The 22,334-nt window shown below is 39.4% G+C and overlaps 1 protein-coding gene across 1 annotated transcript in view; it reads right to left on the reverse strand.

Moving 5' to 3' along the window:
• PRKCA (protein kinase C alpha) overlaps positions 1–22,334 on the reverse strand; it is a 143,795-nt gene that overhangs the window by 62,819 nt on the left and 58,642 nt on the right. The window contains exon 3 of the mRNA XM_029960097.1: positions 19,965–20,047. Within this exon, the coding sequence (XP_029815957.1) occupies positions 19,965–20,047 (83 nt within the window). The remainder of the gene's footprint in view (positions 1–19,964; positions 20,048–22,334) is intronic.

Here is a 22,334-nt window from a genome sequence, read left to right on the forward strand (position 1 = left end):
GAAAAGGTCTCCTCATCATTAAATGAAACAAACCCAAGGAAACAATAACACATGCCCTCCAGATGAACTTTCACATTTCAAAGAAAACAAATGGTCCCAGATAATACTTTTACAATGTACATAATCTGAGTTATTAGATGGCAACATAATGCAATTAGCATGACGTGGCTTAATGCTCACATAAATCCTTCTGTTACAGCTGATATTGAGAATTTCATACTGAGGAAAAAATACATTTCCCGCATTGTTCCTCACTGGGCCTTTGGCTTTTGATAAAAAATACATTAAGGGATGAATTTCAGGTTTGCACTGAAGGCTTTATCTGTTCAAAAACAATAATCATGTCCTGCATCAAGCAGGCAGAGTGTTTTTCTTCCTATTATCCCATGGATTGCATGCCTTGCACAACAGAGCTACAGTTATGGTGCAAAATGTCCTGTAGTCCCTCTGATCCAAGACTAACATTGAGTATCTCTTGATAAGACAGGCATGTGGTAAATCATTCCTTCAGGAAGTGGAGGGGACAGAACATGTCAAGATGTAGGACTGAGCCCCCTGTGACTGCCACAATCCTGATCAGATCCATGGCACGTCCATCAAATTCAGGGAGGTGTTGTAACAATAGAAAAAATTTAAAAAAAATTACAAAAATAAAATATCTTATTTTTCCCCCTTGCTACAGTGAACATCTTAACCTCTTTCCTATAGTCTGCACATTTCTGTTCAGTCAAGATCACACCTGAGTGCTAATGCCAGTTAGATTTTAGCTGGAACTCCCTACCTTGCCCTTTATGGGATTTATGACCAGCTCTAACGCCTTGAAACAGTCACAGGGACGATGACAAAGCACTTGTCTGCTCCAGCAGACTCAGTCCTTGCAAGTGCTGCAGGAATTTGACCATTTTTGAAGCCAAAACTGGTCGCTGACTTTGCACCTCCCACCCTTCGGATTAATTCCAGACAAATAAATAATGTGGGACAGAATCTATGGAAGGGCAAAGCTCAGTTCAGCCCTCAGGCACAAATCAGTGTTTTACATGCACAGATCCTGCCTCATGAATGACACTTGCTCTGCCTGCACTGCAGTGCTGGAGCTGCTCAGGATGAACTGTTTAACCACTCCCTGCAAATCAGCTGTTGGGGAAGGAGAGGCCACACTTTGGAGATCTGATTCAAAGGAGTCACCTGGGAATGTGGAACATCCCTTTGGTACAAGAAAATGATAGAAACACAAGTCTCAGAGGAGATCAGGTCCTTGAAAGGAAAAGTTCCTTCTAATTTATCTGGTGCCAGGAGTACCAACAACAACCCCCACGGTGCCTTTCCTCGTTCCTGCTGTCACTGGGAGCAGCACCAACCCCCCTGTGCCCTGGGGACGAGGCAAAAGGCTCTGATCCACTGTAACAAGGGCTTATTCTGACAGGCAATCAAAGCAAAATCCAATTCAACTCCCAAGCCAGGAAGGCTTTTCCTGCACTTTTGCCCATTCCTTTATTGCTGTGCCTTAAGACTCTCCCCCAGTGGGCACAGCATTGCAACAGGGCCCCATTTAGCATTAAACAACCCGCCCTGGGTTACTGGGAGCAAGGTGACAGAATTCCAAACCACAGGAAACCCCAGAGCTGACTGTGACTCACTGAACCTGGCACAGAAATCTGTAAAAATACTTTATTTAAGAAACAATGAACTGAAACCCGGAAACTACATCAGTCTGAGTTCAAACAAAAATTCAGTTTCACAATAAGTTAGAAAAGTCAAATTAAACTTGCAGTAAAATATAACACAGAGGTTACAATGTAAAAACAAATGTTTTTGTTTTTTACATGACGTGCTAAATATTTAGAAAATAATATTATCTTTCCTAAACGTGTTTTTAAAAGTGGTCAAAACAAATGTGTCTCTGGGAGCCACCGATACTTTTGGCCCCAAATTCACCCAATTGTTTTAAATTCATTCACTTGCCCACAGTTCCTGCCATTATCCGTGTGCCTGGCTCGTCAATCACAGGATCAGAGATTGGCACCTCTCTACTTACATTCATCACTTCTCTATATTTTCCTTCAGCACTTTGCATCATTAATTTATCAAGTCTCATTCCATTCAACTCCCACGGCCCCTTTAAGTGTGACAGAGCATGGTCTTGTTCTACTGTTTTCATTTCTTACATATTTTATGTCAGGCAAAACAAATAAGGCTACTCTGCAACAGGAATGCAACATTCAGGGGAAAGCTCCTATCAGACATTAATAAAAGTTTAAGTACCTGAAGTATTAATACAGCATTATTATTTATGGTTATTATTTATAATGTGGCAGCACCTGAAACCACTGCAGCATTTTCCTTATACGGGCACATTCTCATCCCTGTTTTATATGATCTGTTGGTAAAAAATCTATTAAAGCATTTAGACAGGTTTTATTACCACAGGAATTTCATTTTTATCCAAAAGTTCTTTTGAAATAAGAGTAGATTTTGAGCCTGTCATGCAGCAAAATAATTTGTCCTACAGGAAGCAGCACAAGGGAGTTCAGCACAACCCAGTTAACTTATTAGTCAGTGCCAGACACAGTGGAAACCTTTCCCAGAGTCATCTGGGCAGTCTCAAAGGTCACAGCAAACCTGCTTTTTGACAGGCCACGTCACATTCCCAGGGCAGAACCTACATTGGCACACCCAGGGGTTTTTCTGGAAGATTTTGCAATTAATCACTGTTCTAGAAGCTCAAAAATAAATCAAAAAAGCTCAAAATAAAGGTCTCCCACCTTCTTTTTTTTTTTAATCCATAACAAAACAATTTCATTTGGAAGGCACTGAACTATTGTCCAGAGATTTTTACATTGTGGAACTGTCCCCTATCAGTGAACCAGGACCTGTCTATGACTAAGAGAAAAAGAATTACAACAGGTTGGATTAAATATGACATTTATCTGTGCAACTACCACCACTGAGCCACTTATTTCACAGACTAAATACAGATATCACGAGTCAGATTTTCTCCTCTCTCCTTATTACTTTTTGTAGGACACTGCATTACATACAAGAAAAAAATACCTGAAATCTCATCCAACCAATCCCTGCCAAAAGAACAATTCCCAAACGCTCCGTAAGTAAAATTCAAGCAGTTCTTTTGATGGAGAAATATTAACTTAAAAGTCCCAGAGCTGTGCATTGTTTTTTCACATTACATTTGACGTGGTTACTCCATCTCCAGGCAGGGTTTCAGCTGGATCTCACTGTCTGTGCTCCTGATCTATGGATGGGGACAGAGGTGAATAAAGCACAGATTTAAAACTGCACATGGGACTCTAGCCAATCATTTTTCCTTTAACTACCAGCTGCTCTGTCAATATATATACTATTAAGGTATGACTTCTGCTCTGGATGCAGTTCAACCTTCTTATTGACCTGAACATTTTATATTTTTTCAATCTGGCAGAGAGCAGGAGGTTCAACCCCAACACTCACTCAGCAGCACAGGTGTGCTCCAGTGTCTCCTAAAATATGGAACCTTGTGGGACTTTTTTTAACAGGAACACATCTGAAGGCCTAAATTAGGAAGAGTTTAAAAAACAGGGGTTTTTTTCCCCTCCCAAAAAATTATATATCTTTAATTTAACACAATTAAGTAATAGTTTATTTTCAACCTCCCTCATGTCTGTACTAAGAAACTATATTAAACCCAACGGAATAACATTCTCACGTCTGTCTAATCAGAGAAACTGTGAATCAGGCAAATACTTCTTTAAATCAAAGTTTTCTCTGTTAAATAAAGAAATGTTGAACGCACAGACTGAAATAATGCCCAAAATGTGAATGCTGAATGCTTCTAAACTAAGATTACACGTTGAAAAACCTCCTCTCCAGGGAATAATGTATACAATTATAACTGACTTTACATAAAGTGCAGGTTAAAAAATGAACAATGACAAAAGCTGTGGATGAAAAACACTACAGGGAAGTATTAATTAGTCTGGTGCTAATGAAAAAGAAACAGAAATCCTTACCCTAAAGCTTTCTATAAACCTTTATAAACCATGTATTTGTGTTCAAATATTACCAGTTCACCCCCCATCCCCAGAGCATCATGAAATGGAGAGTTTAGAACAAGGAGTCAATCCAAGAAAATGGTAATTTGTTTTGGAAACTGCAGGATCAAATGGCAGCACTGATTGGAAAGGGAACTCCTCAGTTCAAAGAGGGGCAGATCTGCCTGGAGACACCGAATGTGATGGGATTGTTTGGGGGAAAATATGGCAGAGGAACAAAGAACAGAAGTAAGAGAGGAAAATTAGGCAGAAAATCAGAGATGTCGCACCAAGGGGCACAGCAGGAGGGTTATTAAGCTCTTTACATTGTGCTACAGGGTATAGACAGCACATCCAGGGAATGTGGGCTTGGATCAGGCTCCCAAAGACCAACATCACATGAGGCAACGACCATCCTCAGTGCCCACCAAGCCAACAGCAAATCTGACACATCCTCAGCCAGCAAACCAATGTTCCCTGGATCCATCACCCCAGGCAGGACACATCTCCTCTGCTCCCATGGGAGAACCTCCACTCCCACCCAGCAAAGCCTGTCCTTTCCAACCCAAACCGTTCCGTGACCCGTCTGAGAAGGCCGGATCAGGCTGGAGCAGTGAACACGGTATAAAAACCACCACCAAACCCCTGATCCCTGAAAACTGAGCTTTAACCAGAGGAAGAAGGAACTTTCCTGTCAATAAACGGGTGCCACACGAATCTGGAATCAGTGTGCTGACAATGAGACCCTCCCTTTGTTGGGACTTTATGATTCCTGAAGCAGACATCTGCTCCCAGATCCCTGGGGTTTTGAATTATTTTTAAACTCTGAACAAAGAACACTTAGTACCACATACTTCCAGTTTCACAGCTGGGTTATTTTAAGGAGGCAAGAAACTCATTGGAATATAACTTTTTTTTTTTTTTTTTTATTTTGAAATATTTTAGCTTGAAGCTATTAATCTGTCCCTTGAGAATTCAGGAGTTCTTAGAACACTCATTTTAAATATTCAATATCTTTCAGAGCTACAATCTTCTCACACGGCCTTAAAATAAATGCCTGAAAAATCTCACTTTAATAACCCAAATGGAGCCCTTGTAAAGGAAGGGATTGAGTTTCTTCTTGATTAGAAAACTTGCCCTCCCAATCTCCAAATGGAAAATGTTGTGCACGGAACCATTTCCTGAAGATGAGAAGCAAAGACCTTTTATTTTCACAGTGCTCTGTGAGGGCAAAGAGAGCTACAGAGAACTCTGCAATGGGGGGTTGTAGGATGGATTTGAGGTCAGGAGATTGGGAATTGTCTCCAGGTCACTGCAGGCCAAGGCAGGACTCGTTTGAGTGCAAGCTCAACAAAACCCGGGCTAATATTAAAAGGCTGCTTTTGCATTTGCTGATGTTTCATCACTGACTTGATTGTTTCTAAGTTCTTAATGAATTCAAACTCAATTTACGCACAGTAACATCAAGCTTTAGCCAATTTTCATCTTATATATTTATAATGGAATTAAGTTTTCCTCTTTATTGCAGAATTTTGTAGCTAAGTCTCAAATTTTAAGTTGCTTAACAGATGCTCCCTCAGCCTTCACTGAATCACCCAAATAACCCAAACAAAAGTTACTGATTTTCTTCTCTGTTGTTCCCTTCACAAACAAAAAGAATTTTTCTTTTCTGCAGAATAATTCAATTTCTTTTAAAAGGTCATTAAAATAAGTTTTAAAGAAAATTGTGGAATACTGTTGTACAGTCTCAGCACCTCAGGATATAATCACAGAGGATATTCTGGATCCAGCAAGTTCATACAAGGTCAGGGCTGTGAATATCCCAAAGGAAAACCCAAAGGAAAGCAGGACAGGTCACAAAGTGCTTCAGCCTTAACCATGCTCTTAAAGAGATGTTTGCTTCAGAATGACAGTTATTTCAATCTGATGGACAGTTATTTACAACAAATCCATCTGAAGAATATAAAATTTCACTGTCTTTTCTACTTTTACCTCGCTCTCCTGCATGGATTATGAATATTATTGTCAGAATCTCAGGAAATTCTTTCCTGTTGACAAGACCTGTAGCACGTTGCAGCTCTCACTCTTCCAAGGAGAGATGAAAAGGGACTCTGAAGGCCACTGAAAAATCTAAAAGATTTGCCAGACAAAATGATTTTATCATCTGAAGGAAAGGTGGTCAACTGCTCAAAACTTCTGCCAGCCAGTTAATGAAGACACTTTGGCAGCATCTTCTGCAGAGAGCACTTCCAGCAAGAAATGAAACACCATCTGCAGGCACAGAGAAGGGAAAAATGGTAGGTTTGTATTAAAAATGAGTTCCTGATCTGTCATTCAGGATGAGATGAGAACTGGGGCTCAGGAGGGTAAGGTGAAATGATTGTGTTCAAAACCTAATTAAAGAGAGCAAACAAACACTGAAGTGGACTTCAGGAAAATATCCATGCCCAGTCAAGGGAAATCCTTTTAATCACAGCAGAAGAATCAAAAATCCTAGTTCAACTTACACAGAGAAGAAAAGAACTCTTACATCTCACTGTCAATGCCAGAGAAGGCAGGTCATGACTTCCAAACCTGTCAGCAGACCCCAGGCTTTACTAGTTTTATCTTCTTCTGTCTAATCAAGAAGAGATGCCCAGAAATGTCTCCAAGAGGTCTAAAACTTAAGACACCACCTAAAGCCCAGATGTAATGGAACAATTCAACCCTGTGAATTGTCATTAGGAAAGTTACCTGGGAAATACTTAAATACTTCCAGATTTCTCACATCATTTTAAGCATTAAGGATGGAGCATTTGCAAGTCATGATACATCTGCAACACACCTGCTGGCCAAGAAAAATATCCTGTCTGTAGGGAGAGCACCCTTGCTTATTGTTTGCAGGCAGATGGTCCTTTCACACCTGATAAAAGAGACCCCTCACCTGCCCAAAGAGCTCTGAGGACAAACTTCTGAGCACCAGAAAAACAGCAGCAGCAGAGAAGATGATGTCCATCACCTTTAAATTGGGTAAATCAATTTGACCAAAGTGTCACCAAAGTGACACCCAGGGATGGGAGAAGGGTCGGGGCAGAAACTCTGGGGGAGCCCCGAGGAAAGGGAGGAAGGGAAAGCACAGCTGTGGAACAAGAATATTAACACTACTTAGGAAAAAAAAAAACAAACAAACCAGGAAAACCCCAAAGCAAAGACCTAAAAGAGTAAAAGCTGAGTAGAAATGCTCACTAAAGAAGTGTGTAAGTGTGTCCACCACTGCTCATACCACGGTCAGGTTGCTCTTTTCCACCTGAGGGATCTTCCCAGGGGTTCTACCATTTTCTTCAGATTTAAATTTTATTTTAAATGGAAAGATGGACATTTTTATTTCATTTCCACAAATGCTGGCATTTTTTTCCCTAACTTTTTTCAAGCAGCCAGCAAGTGCTGTCTCAGGAGGTAACAAGCTATATCTTGAAGGGACTGTACAGACTAATAACGTGCTTTGAAGAGTACTAAGGAGGTCAGTCTGTCCAATTCAGTTTAATTGAACTACACACAGATGATATATGATTTAGTTTAATTAGGCTGTAGATAAAGAACATCTCTACATAAGGCATGCCAGTCAAGGAGAAATCATTAAATAGAAGCACAGACTTGAAAATACACAAGGCCAAAACCTTTGCTGCATAACTGAGAAATTGGGGCAATATCTCTTTCCACCAAAGGATCAAAAGATCAGTCCCATCAGGAAGAATAAGGAAAAACTTCACAAGTTGGTATATGCACGATAAGTAAATTGGGAAAATTGAAAAATGCATTCTGAGAAAAATTTATTTATTACGAAAGTAATGCTGGTTCTTTCATTACAGAGACATAATGCAATAAGGCACAGTAATCTATCACAAACTATAGTTCCAATTAAATAGATTATTCTACCCATCCATTAGGGAGATCTAATTAGGGAGTATCATTAGCAAGGACATAATTCATTTTTTTCCTTTGTTTTTCAACTACTACCTATTAGTTTTCTCCCTTTATTGACAGACTTCACCTTTAAATTATCATCTTTTAAGTCAGAACAGCATTAACGGACTTTTAAAAACTGACTATGCTCAGATGATTTTGCACTAGGTTGAGAATATCGGAGAAATCCACTTCAAGCATTTTTTTCCTACTCTTCTTTTTTATATTGTTATTTCAGTAAGTTTTTGGAACATAAATACTGGCCTTATTTACACCTCCATCTCTTTATCACAACGAATAAAATATATATAAAAGCTGCAAAGCTTATAAAAAAAAGATGGGGTGACTGTGTAACTCTGCATTTCAGGCAAAATAGATGGTGATTATGGGCACATTTCCTGCCACAAACTGCAGCAGAGATCCCAGTGGTCACCCACAGTTCTGCCACAGGCATCACCTGCAGTAGAAATTTCTCCTTATCGTGGCTATTTGAGCTTCCTAAATCCCAGGGACTGCAGGAGCACACCCCAAACTGCAGCATCATCTCCTATTCCATTTCCTACTAAATGAACTATAAATTTTTTATCTGAGTTTACAGGCACCGTTCACCAGCATTTCTGCAGCAGTTCGTGCCATCACCACCACAGCCAAAGCCATTTTCTGCCTGGCAGTTTGGAGGAGATGCCCTGAGCATTTCTGTATAATCCACATTTCCCTGAGTGCTCTGCACGGAATAGGGGCAGCACAGTGCATTTTGCATCTTTCTTGTTTTTATTGCAGTTGTAAATCGTACATACCCTTTATTCTTGTGTTAAAGAAACAGTTTAAATACCAAATTTGTAAATCAAGCACAGTTCATTAAGCACTGAAGACTCCCACTGACTTAGATGCAAATTTTGTACTAATGTTGGAAATGCCTGGAAACCCACTGTTTCCAAGACCTTTTCCTGAATTTCTCTTTGCTGTCCAGATTTCCAAGGCAGTACTTTGCATTCAGCCCATTTTACAAAAACCTTCCAGCCTGTTCAGTTCAGAGCAGCTCACATTTATATTGAGCTTTCCCTTGACAAACAAGTGATTTCTTAAAACTGGGATGCTCAGCCACATAAATTGCAGTCCTGAGGTTTTTTTCCAGCCAGGTATTAGTGTACCTGTGATGCTTTTTAAACACATATGTACCATAAATACATTTAGATATATGGTGAAGTTTATGCACAAATAGACATGCAACTGCATGAGAAAAAGTCTCTGTGCAAACAGCACATATCTTACATTTTAAACAGCACAGAACACCCTCCCACACTCCCACATGAGGTGTTTGTGATTTATTAACCTAATTTTCAAAAGCACCAAGTGCCTACTTGCAGCTCTTGTTGACTCTGCTGGGGAACACAAGCACTAAATGGAAAATGAACAATATCTGTGTGTGCATGTCTCTGGGTGTGTGGATGAGGAATTCCATACCCCCTTTAGAGTAGGGCAAATTTTGCCAAAAGGCCTTAATTAAAAAAAATAAATCTCATCTTCATGGGTGACAGTGACAGAAGACTAAAAAAAATTGCTGCTCATGAGGAGGAACTTGATTTTTAGATGTGATCCTCTTGAACCCCACCTTCAGGAAATGTTTAATTTTTGGAATTCTCCATTGATTAAGATGGATTGGTCTTTTATTGCAGTGACTAATAACCCAAATTCTTGGAGTGTATCCCAACAGTATTGGCAAAACAAGCAGTAATGAACCTGAGCAAATGGACTCTGTGACAAGAGCAGAGAGACTGGAAAATAAAATGCAGTGCAATGACAGCAAAAGTGGAAAAAAAATTCAAGTGGCACTGTTTTCCTCATTTATTTTAGAACTACTTGAAAATTAACTTTTATTAGAGTAGCCATTTCTGGACTATTATGTCACTAAAGTGACTTGATTTGGATATAGAACCTCCTCGAGAAGGTGCCTGGAGTAGTTCAGGTCTATGTTCAGTCTCCTCATTCGACCCCAGGGCTTTATTGTTGCCAAATACAAAGCACTAGGAAACACTTTGATTTGATTTGAGCTTGTAAGACCAGTAAACAGCTGTACCTTCTCACAGAAGAGCAAAGGATTAGTCTGGAATGGGAGAATAGAACATTTTCTACCACTCTATTCTCTATTTAAATGTGCTTCCAGCAACTTTAAAAAAGAAAAGCAAGGATGTGTGGTTCTATTTCTCTTAATTTTACCTCTGTGTGGCAGTTTCTAAACAAGGCATGTTAAATATAAACTCATTTGTGTTTGACCCAAGTCTTTCATATTATCCATGGCAAATCCCCTTTGCGCAGGAATATTGAACAAAGTCTGTTGATTGCAGAGTTCTTTTTATTTTCCTGAATGGTCCAATCATGCTCTTGGCACACAAAGAGACAAGTAGCAGATGTTAAACAAGACTCTGAGGGATTATACATTTCTCCTAAAAGTTACAGGACTGCTTTCATTTCTTCTGGTTTTGGTGTGGTTTTTTTGTTGTTTTTTTTTTTTACTGTCCTTCTATATTTTATGCTTCTACTTCTCCCAAAGCATTTTCCTTCCTCCTGCACCCTTTCAGAGCCAGAGCCATTTGGGAGCTCCTGGCAGATCAGCAGAAGATGCCAAGAGTTCACACCAGAGGATTTCAACTCCTATTCCAGCTGATAATAATAAACCAGAGCATTGCCTTCACTAAATCTCGAAATCAAGAACTAAATTTCACTCATGACGAGTCCTTCAGCACCAACAAGGTCTAACCTAAATAGCTACTGTAATAACCAGGTTTCAAAAAACTCCAAGTTTTGGACTTTTTCTTTCTAAAAAAAAAAGAAAGAAAAGTAGCCAAAGCTATGCAGACACTTCTTCTAACTATTTCTACAGAGGCTTTTATCTCCTTTCGGGTCATTCTCTGCTGGTCTGATGCTCCTGTTGCCATAGGAACAGACCCGAAGGTGCTTTGTTACAGATTACAATGGTTTCCCCAACACAGACATTTCTTTCCTGCCTCAGTTCAGCAGGTACCCTTCTCATGGGGACAAAGGGGAAACGGAATAAATCAATCTCTAACTCTTCTATCTATTAAGTTCTCATTACCAGAATACATGATATGATTTTACTTTTACTTCAGAAGCTCAGTCAATGATCACTGATACTTTAAGGACTGAGTTTCATTAAGTACCCAGGCCATGCTACAGTTAATTGATTTGCAAGGGAACAGCAAAAAAATCAAATTATGGAAGGAAACATGATTGCCATAGTGTTACTTCAACAGAAGCATCAGGATTTTGTTTTTCACCACTGGTTTAAAATCTCTTTGCACCAAGTTTCATTAGGCTGATATAAAAATCAATTATAAAACGAGAGAATATTTTGTGCCAAGGCCAACACCTAATACATGTTCCCTGAGACCACTGGCTACTTGAAGACAAATCCTATCTTTTCCAAAGGCCGAAGAAAAATCTGTGAACTATTTGGATCTCTTCAGACTTTAACCCCAATAACGGACAGTGAAAATTAACAAACAACAAGAGCCAAGAATGAAACTAAACTCTTCTTGTTCATGCTTTTCCAGGACCAGACAAATGGAGCTCAAATGGCCAAGGATGGCAGCTGCTCCCTTCCCAGTCAGGATGTGTCTCCACCTCCACTCCTTGCTTTTCCTCTCTCTCTTTCATCACTCTGTTCCAGGGTCAAAAAACCCTGGATGAAAGAAACTTGCTCTCTCCTCTAAGTACAAGTTGTTCTTTTCTCCCCACCCCCTGAGGTGTTCACTGGAGTTGTGGGATTTATATCAAAAACCTGAGGCTACACCAGCTTAACTCAGCAGCGACGGGAAAACTTGTCCCGGCACCCCCCCAGGAATTCAGGGATAGGTGCATCTCTGGTGACACACCAGAATTATTTGTGGCATATAGGATCTACAGAGCTTTTCAAATTAGCCCACGCCTTTTATTCCAAATTAAGATCTCATCTAATTTTGGCCTCAGAACCGCCACCTCAACAAACAGACAGTGCTAAAAACAACCAGCATCCTGCAAGGTTCTCTCAGTGGTCTGTGACTGTTGGCATCTCTTCCAGCTAATAAGTTCAGTGTGCCATAATCACTCTTTAATTTTAAAAGCCACGTGATTGTGGGGGTGGAGCCTGATAGAAGTGTCCATGGTACATTTTGCACGTGGTATCTCATGTAATAAAACAGATTATTAGTAATTCTTAAGCATTCTCCCCCCCCCAAACCTCAATATCATGTCATCACATTAACATACAGATTATAAAGATTGACACAAGGGATTTTTGCCAAGGGTAAATATAAGCTGACAAGGAAATAATTAAATTCAACTTAAACTGCCCAAGTCAATACACTCTTAACAATTGGAAAGTAAAGGCTGTTGGAACAATGTCAGCTTCAATTTGGGGAATCAGGAAGAGTTTTGGTGGTGAAATCAGCACCCAGCAGTCGCTGCAGCCACTGGAGTTACTGCCACTAAAACTGGATCCCTATGGACAAGATTTCTTTTTACTGCTGGGAATAACTTTGCTGAGAGTTCTCCTTTTATAGTACCAGTGCCTAATTGTTCTGCAGTGCTAACTTATGAAAATCACGGATATTTTTAGGTTCATCATTTATATACATCTCCTAACTCTCAGCAGAACTCTGCTCAATGATTAACTCTTACCAGGATCACCTATGTTTCAATGTATATTGTAGAACAAATGCCTAGAAAATAAAAATATAAAGTCTAACTTTTATGTTATTCTGCATTTGCACCGTTCTGGATTGGGAAAATAAAAAAATAGATTATTTATAACAAAAAGATTTGAAAAGCTATGAACTTTCAAAGTTCAGAGACTACAACAAAAAACCAGTTAAACTCCACTCCTGGTGCCTCAGGTACCAACCCCATGAACTGAAAGACTCAAGGGCTGCAGTGGAAGAGCTGAACAAGAGTCCCAGGCTGTGTGTGGGCAGCCACCCCCCACGGATTTCCTACCTGTGGGTGTGCAAGGAGAGCATTCACTCAGCTCCTTTCAAGACTGCAGTGAAAATTTTTCCATGCACCTTCTGCAGATGGACAGAGTCCATTTGGAGACTGCATTACAGGGCAGAGGGAAAGGGTGGGAATTACAAGTACTTATAAAAGTTCATGAACCTGCTCCTCTGTAATTTAATTCTGTTTCTACTGAGGTTCATTCACCGTAGCTAAAAGCCATTTCAGCTGCAATAAAAAGGAGTCTGTGCTTTAATTTAGGAATAGAAGGTACAAATGTTCTCCCAGGAGATGATAAATGCAAACACATTCCAGTACAAGAGCTGCTTTCAAGTAACCCGTGAAGCTGCTTCCAGCTCCTTAAAAGAAGGCATTTGGGGGAGCAGTGCCATGAAGAGCCCTGTGCAGCCAGGGAGGAGCAATCCAAGCATCCCTGCAGGAATGGGGGGATCAGGAAACAACCTGTGCAAGGGCACTGAGCATCCATGGCAGGCGAGGAGCTCATTCCCAAACACTGGCAGTGCCTGGCAACCGGGCAGGAACAGAAGGTGGAGAGGGTGACATATGGTGACCATGAGCATGAAACCTTTATTTCTCTGTAAACTTGCTGCACTGACTGTGATCTCGTTGATTTTGGCAGCCTAGGACTAACTTTTGGGGAAAGGGGAGTAGTAATATAGTAAGGAATAGCATATTTTGACAAAAGCATGTTTGCATTATAGATGTTCTATAATAAGAATATTACCTCCTGCCTCCATCTAATAATGCCTATTGCAAACACAGTCAACGTGATTAATAATTTTCATAATTAGAAAACTCAGGCACACAAACACATTGAGTTGGTATCTCAATTTGTAAATAGAGGGGGTTTTATATTTTTGTTGTTTGGGGTGTACAGTGAAAACTCGAAAATTTATTGCATCAGAGCTGTTTAAGAATCACTTCCAAAAATTCATAGAAGCTTCTTTTCAAGAGAACATTTCTGTTAATCTGGCAAGCAGTGAACTGTATCTTGCCAGATCTTCCTGCCTTTGTGTATCTTTTGTGATGAAGTGAGAAGGTTTTTATTTTCATTAAAAACAAAAGATTTCTGGGAAAAGATTGCCTATTATTCAAAATTCAGATTAGCAATTAAAAAAACCCCTAAACCTTACTGGCATATGGTTGGAATTGATGATCCTTAAAGTATTTTCCAACCCAAACGATTCTGTAACATTTTACTAAATTATGTTTGTTGTTGTTCTGTCTCTCATGATATCCAACACTGACAAGAGTTGCTTTTCATGATAAAAACAACCAAAGGGTTAAAAGCAAATCAGACAAGCCCTGCTGCTGCATTTCATTATCCTTGGGAAAAGACTGCAAAGCTTTCTGATTAAAATCCCTTTTTAACTAGTTCTACAGTAAGTCTTAATACTGTGCTTCCAGTTACTGCCTTTTCTTTCCATGAATTTGGTTTGGGGTTTGCCTTTTTTTTTTTTCTTCTTTTTTAATTCCCTAGACCAGTAAAGCAACTCTCTTTTTTTCCACTCTGAAACCAGCCTCTTACATGTAAACATAATCTGGGAGCAGGATTAAAGGCAAGTGGGGAAAAAAATCAGAAAAAAAAAAAAGAAAGAAAGATTTCAGCATTACCTGGAACTGAACAGAGAAAGAAATCTAGTCAAGGCAACTAAACCCTCCAGGTCAGTCTAATTATATTCATTTATTCCTGCTTAGCACAGAGGTGATCCTTCAAATCATTTGTCTCCCAGCCACAGCTATAAATGACAGTGTAATAGTGCACTAAATGTGGGTATCAGCACTGCTCCAAGCCTGAGGCCAAACCCGAGCCCACTGCTGTCACAATGTAGGTTATCATTTACAAATTAACATTTCCCACTGGTCCCCCAGCATCTGAAATTTGGAGGGTCAGTCTTTCTCCTCCCAGCCCTAAAACCATAGAAACCATCAAATGAAAAGCGAGGTGGAGCCTCCCTGGGCTCGTGTCACATCTCCCCCCAGCCCTCAGAGAGCACAGGAAATATCTGCAGCACTGCATGGAGAAACCCCAACACAAAAATCCTAATTTCTTCCTTTGGTAACTCATTGCAGCAGCTCCCCATCACACAGCTAGAAATCTTCACTGGCATGGAGTTAATTCTCCCTTGCCACAAGCTGCCTGTTCAAGACCTGGTTAGAGCTTAAGAGACAAGGAAAATATTCGAAGTCATGTTTTAAAGGCCTCTAACATTTTAGTTCTTTTCCAAATTCTGAATGAGGAGCTGCAGAATTCTGCATAAAACAGCCCACTGAAAAATGGAATAGTAATTTCTAACATGTCCTTTCAGGAAAATCCTAATCTTTGTATGTTTGGGGCACTGCTGGCCAGCAGTGAGTTTATGACCCCCTAAAAGACCTGTTCCAGTTTCTCCTGCACCAGAGCCTTCACCATCAGTTCACATCATTTGTTTTCTTCCCCTCTGAATTGTGATTTTTTTTTAAATTTGTTCTAATAAATTGTAGCTTAATACATGAAAAAACCCTGAAATATTGCACTCTAGAGCTGCATCATCCCAATATCCAACCCACTGATGAAAACACCCAACTCCTGCAGCATCCCACAGAACCTCACAGTTGTTCAAATTTAGACTGAGCCTTCCAATGTGCTTAAGATAATAAAGCTCCCAAATAATTTCAGTATCAAGAGGCTTATAGACTTGAAAATCTTTTCCATATCTGTCACCTCTGACATCCATGAGGTCACTTACCCTGCAAATGGGATGAGAGGGCTTTGCTGGTTCATTTTGCGTCAGCACACATCTGGAGCTTCCCAATTCATTCCCTCCCAGGTCCTTAAAATACTGAGAACTCACTAAGCACAGTCAGAGTTCATATCCTTTGACTGAACACTCGGTTACTCTCATTAAGAATATTTTCACTTTTTAATTTCTATGTATTTTGCTCATAAACCTCCTTTGGATTCTCTATTATTAAAACCTGAAAGGCAAATAGTGCTGATCCAGAGGCCACGATCTGTGAGTTCTTGGGCACTCCAAGTCTTATAATCTTGTACTGAAAAGTATAATACAGTCAAATACTATTCTAAATTACTGGTGGTCTTCTGTTTTGTTTTTTAATTATATGTAGCATGGAATTAGAAACATTTTAACATATTACAAGCAATTCAAAGACACCTCCTGGTCACTGCATTCCATTGACAAATATTTAACTCTCCATTTTAAAACATCCTTTTTGAAAGAAACTTGCCTAGTTATTCCTTAACACTAAACATGTCTTAAAGCTTCTTACAGCATCAGTCAACTTTTGAGGCTGCTCTTACGTTTTTTCACTAATTTACTCAAGTTCTAAAGTATTTCATTGATGACTTAAAATAGTTTTATGGACACCAAGTGTCTTCCAAAAGGAAGCATCTGAACTGGTGATGATGCTTCCTGTGACTTCGGAGGACACCAGCAGCAGGGGCTGTTAAATTGTCCTCAGCAGCATCACCACAAAAAAGGAGATGAATAATTTCTATTCAAACCCCAGAGAGCCATTAGACAGCAGGAAAACAACTTCCTGAGCTGCTGTTTTGCTGAGACACCGGAGCTCACGCCCTGCCAAGCATTAAGGAAATGTAACATTTCTTGATTGTGTGAATTCCTATTTCACTGAAACAGGATATTGTTCCCCAGACACCATCATTTCAATGCTAGTCGAGGATGACCACTTTATTCACAAGTATTATCTTCCTTTTGGCACAAACATGGACCTTTCAACCTCACATTTCGGTGAGTCTGAGGAAAGCAAAAAGAGGCTCATTTTAAGCTTCCCTCTTTTACGCTCACCTTTATTAAAGCATGCCATTTTCAGGTAATAAAAATAATTTATTCCCTCTTTTACAACGACAGAATGCTGCAGGAAGTGAAAATATTACACAAGGGGACAGTATTTGTACACCACCATTTTTGGCACGATAGAGACCACAGGGCTTTTATACAGCTGAGGGGTCAGTGTATGAAATGCTTGGCATGTAAAAAGGGCTAGGAAGGAAGACAAGGTCTGCGGATAGCAGAGTCTGAAATCCCTCCTGTTTCCTAAATGACTGCATTTAAATATTCAGAAATTCAAAAATCATTTTTGTTGCAACTGTTAAATATATTTAAAAATTTACTAGAACCGTCAGTGGAGCTTCCACTTCCTGCAGGGGATTGCTGCAGCCAAAAAATGTTACCAAGAGTTTTGAAACCAACTCCACGATAGAAATCTCTCTGCACACGATTTATTTTTTTAAGCAGTTCAATTCTCTCTTTCAGAAGAGCTTTATTTTAAATATATACTTTGATCTCACCCTTCATCCACACGAGCACATTCAGCTTTCATGGAAATCAGAGGGGAGTTCCTAAAAATTACAGGGGTTTTGCCCTTTGGAGTCTGACAACTAATGAACCTCTGCCCATCCCTGAGGCACCTGGCTCAAGACAAAGTCAGAGATGAATCCTTGCTCTCGTGTCCCAGATCCCTCAGGCCTCAGCAGGGATGTCTGGGAACACTCACCTGCAAGAAATGCCTCCCCTGAGGGCTGAAAGCAGTTTTGCTTCTGAGTGGGAAATGTTTTGTATATGGAAATATTTTGTGTTCTAACCTTGACTGTCACCCACGGTGGGGCACCACCTCCCTGCCTGGCTGCAGGTTCTTCTTGTTACAAATGGAGTGCCAGGACGAGGGGGAATGGGTTTGAACTGAAGGAGGGCAGGTTTAGATTGGATATTGAGAAAGAATTCTTCCCTGTGAGGGGGAGGAGGCCCTGGCACAGGTTGCCCAGAGAAGCTGTGGCTGCCCCATCCCTGCAAGTGTCCAAGGCCAGGTTGGACAGGGCTTGGAGCAACCTGGGCTAGTGGGAGGTGTCCCTGCCCATGGCAGGGGTGGAATTAGGTGATCTTTAAGGTCCCTCCCAACCCAAAACATTCTGTGATTCTATTCTTATTAAATAAATTTAACTGACAATTATTCTAATGCTGTATTTGTAAGGATTGCCTCATTTATATTAAAAATACAGAGCGCAATAATGTAACAATATCTTAATACACGATAAATATTATTATATAATTATTATCCTGGAAAATTAATTTTATTAATGAAACTATTACTCTCACAATAAATGGAAAGGTTACATCATGCAAAGCCAGTGGAGAATTTGAGTACACAAATTAATTGTGCACCTGCATGAAGTAATTTAGAAAAGGATGTTTTAATATTTAAAACTCTGCTAAATATTATGATAAGCTTTATAGCACACTACATTTCAGAACAAAGCTTGCAGTGATTGGGGTAGGAATAAGTTTCTGAATTTTAAAAGGGTTGACATTATAGTCAAACATTTCAGTAAATTAAAGTATAACATTCTCCAATCCTCTTTGTGTAATAGGACCCACTAATGTAGCACAATTTCAATAAAACATATTTATTTTCTGATTGCTTTTAATCTTCAAAGTGTTTTTTCAGATATTGCTTCTGTGTAAATATTGAAAATTATCATTTGGTAACCCAAATACCAAAATAAGGCATTAGACTGATTTATTTAATCACCAAGGCCAAAAACCAAATCACGAAATGCACCAGCAATATTAAAGACTATTAACAACCTGTCACAGAACAGATTCTATAACCATGAAGAGATTCACGATAAAATTAAATGGTCTCACACACAAATGTGTGTTCTCATTTCTGAACTTTGGGTGAAAACCCCGAAGAACCCATCTTGAAAAAATAAAAACCATCAGGAACTCTTTCAAGAGACAAATCATTCATTATAGACACAGTAGAGCTACCCATGAGTGTCACCACTAAAACTGTTCATCAACAGCAACTTTAATTAACAACTTAAATCACGACTGAGCACTAAGTTAAAACTAGAACAGGACAACCTGAGCAAGGTAACTACACTCCTAACTTAAGCACTTTTCTTATGCACCCAAATTTAATAATGTAAAATATTTTAAAATTCAACTTCTAAAAATTCTTCTCAGTCCTTCAACATGTCCCTGGATTTAAATTTAAAAATGAGAGAACTTTTTAATATCTGAAATTTTCCAAAACCCCTTGTGGCTTCTGCCCATATATTGCTGGCTGCCCTCATGGCTGGAATATTGAAACAATTCATGAGAAGCTCATTAAAACCTAACAAGACAAGTCTTCTGGTGCATCTCATCAGAGCAGATAATAGCCTACAATCTAGAGCATGAATATAAGAAACAAAACAGAGCCTTTCAGACAAAGAACACTTGGAATGCATTGTTCCCATAAGCAGATGTTAAATTACTTCACTGTAAAGTGGGATTTATAAAACCCAAAGAAATTGTTATTTTTCTGTGAACAAACAGGATGAGTTCATTATTTCAGCAGGTGACACCGAGGTCCTGCACACGTGTCTCCCTGTGTAGGCAGAGGTGTTGAAAGTAAGAACTGGTTGTTGACCAAAAATGCAACATGTACAGAGAAGTACTGACAGAGCAGGATGCAATGGGTGTATCCAGACTACCAGACTGGCTCAAACATGACAATAATTCTTAAAAAAAACTTAGATAAGCCAGCTGGCTCGAGATTAAACTATCATTTAATTGGAGCTGTAGATCCTTGTGTGCAGAGAGACAAGGACCAGAGACAGCTCAGAGATACACCTTGAGATAAGATGGATACAAAGAAAGCTCAGAAAATGCCTCAGAGCCTTTCCTGGGAATTGTTAACATCAAATACACCCCACAGAAAGCAAACAAAATCAAATGCTGACTTCATGCCTGGGTAAACACCTTGGGGTTGTCACGTTCCGAGGACACCGTTCCTGGTCGCACATTCATTCTTACTTTTCTTATCAAAAATAGATCTCCACAAATATTTGCCTCAGAACCGTAAAAAACCCACTCAATTACCTGCCATAAAGAACATATTGATGCTGTTTGTCATTTAGTCTCGTGGGTGTAACAACATCAAACTGTGTAAAACAATGTATTAAATGCGTGTACTCACATCAGTGTCGGGCCCCTTGTCAGCCCCAGGACAAGAGAAGGTAACGAACTCATGGCACCTCTTATGAACCACAAAACAGCAAACTGGTGAAAAGAAAAAAAAAGGGGAAACCCACAGTTAGAATGGCACAGGTTTGGTAGTGTTGTTTGTTTGGGTTTTTTTTATCTTTTCTAATAAATATAATTACTGAAGAAATAAGACTTCTAGTCAAATATTTCACCTGTAAGTCAACGAAAGAAAGCAGAGCCTCGTGTTAAGTAAGATACAAGACACCAAGTAAACACTATAATTAAAGAGGAGATAAGCATGCACATTTAAAAAACAAAAGACTCTACACAATGATACATTTTTAATGTTTAAAGCAGCCCACAGGGTTTGAATATAGTGTGGGATGACAATTCTGTGAAGCCACATTTCCTGAATCTAAATCCCTGTCACAGGGACTGTCAATGTGCACTCAGCAAGAGCAGGAAGCAGAAGCCAGGAATGTTAAGCTGGAATGAAACCCATCCTTGGGTGTGGGATTTGTTCACCTGAATGCCTTGGTGAAGGTCTCTATCCAATGTCTTTAGTAAATTATTTCTGTGAGGAACCAAAGCTCTGAGTGAAGCCTGTTGTAGAGAACAGAGTGTTCTCATATCACAGGATGGCAGGAGATAATGGGAAAAGAAAATGGGTTCCTGATTGCAATATGAATGCCATTTAATATTTATGAATGATCTCAAAGAACTTTTTCTTTCTGAGATAAGAAAAGCTTATTTTAATTTAACTATGCCATGGGACTGAGGTTATAGGTTGTCCCAGACAGGTACCCCCAACCACATAAAAAGAACAATTTGCTTGAGTGTGCTTACTTTAAGAAGTCAGTATTTCAGCTTTTCACCCTCATTATGGGCTCTTTCTTAATGTTAAGCTTAGTTCAGGTATTTCAAAACTGGTCCACATTTCAACAAAACAAAACAATTGAGATTTGAGACTGAGAAACTCTGGTACTAAACACTGTGGCATCAAGCAGTGAGTCAGGAGAGCAGAATGAAGTGATGCAGAAGTAATTCACAGTTTCTTTACACATAATCCATTCCCTGTATACTTTGAATTTTGCATTTCCAACACATAAAAATACATTATTTCAAAGGACACTTCTAAAAAATAAAATAGATTTGAATTAACTGACAATTGCAAACCTGGAATTTCCTCAAATTCAGGGGAAATCATAATAAATCATCTCAATTGCTCACTTCACCAGGCAACTTTAACAGTTCTCTTTCCCACTTAAAATGTCTGTGACTTGATTTCACCTAATGAAGAGCTGAGAAAGCTGCTTTCAAGTGCCCTGCCTGCAACTGCAGTGTCCAACCACAATTCCACCCTAATTCCTCGTTCACATCCCCGAGTCGCCCATCCAGCTTTAAAGAACTCTAATCACCCTTCTGTCTCTCTCCAGCTCTTTTCCATCAGCATCCCATGCAGCAATTGTTTCCAACTGTTCTATTTCTGACATGGCATATGTTTATTCTTTGGGCAAAGGGAACGAAGTGGGCTTTGCTCCACTGATTCCAGATAAGCTCTGCCGACTTGACATGAGCCAGAGTTCTGGCTCGGTGTCTGCTGCCCACTCGGTCGTCTGGTTTGTTAATCAATCTAAATCCCAATGAATCCTACAATTATCATTTTGATGGTTTGTTTCTACCAACTGGAAGATCACTAAGTGGCAATTACCATTAATATTACTTGCAGTTGAAACATGTTTTACTTTCAAATGGTATTTTTGGTTCCAAACCTTCCACTCTCAAAGACAAAAGACTGATTTGTGTTTGCAGGAATAAATCACATGCAGGAAAAAAAAAAAATCTTGGTATATCCTTCAGAAAACAAAGGAGTTAACTAATTACTTTTGTATGCAATGATCATACAGTTGCAAAATATAATGTGATAATTTATGCAAAAGTTCTGAGAAATACTATGAGAACATCCAGAAAACTTGTAGAATAGAGCTTGCTGTTCAAATTAGGACCTTAAAGTGGCTACTCCAACTCTGCCTTTATTCAGCAATGTATGTTATGGATACTCTGCATATTTGGACAATTCTTTTGGGCAGGATTTATGAAACACCATAGTCACATCTTATCTCTGAGCTGGCAACATCTCACTGCACAATAAGGAACTCATTCAACCAGAGACAATGTCGACCTTGTTTTAAATTCCATATAAGCATCAAGATAAATACGAAGGAAGAACAGTGCCACTGTTTTCCACGGCCTCATTCCGTGGCTCTGAACTTTAGCTGTTAACTTCCTTGGAAATGATGCTCATCACACTGCAGTGAAATTACAATTCAGCTGCCAAAATAAGTAAACCAGAGAGATTTGT

This window comes from Manacus vitellinus, unplaced genomic scaffold, assembly GCF_001715985.3.
Source record: "Manacus vitellinus isolate BGI_N305 unplaced genomic scaffold, ASM171598v3 scaffold_24_pilon, whole genome shotgun sequence".
NCBI classification, from domain to species: Eukaryota; Metazoa; Chordata; class Aves; order Passeriformes; family Pipridae; genus Manacus; species Manacus vitellinus.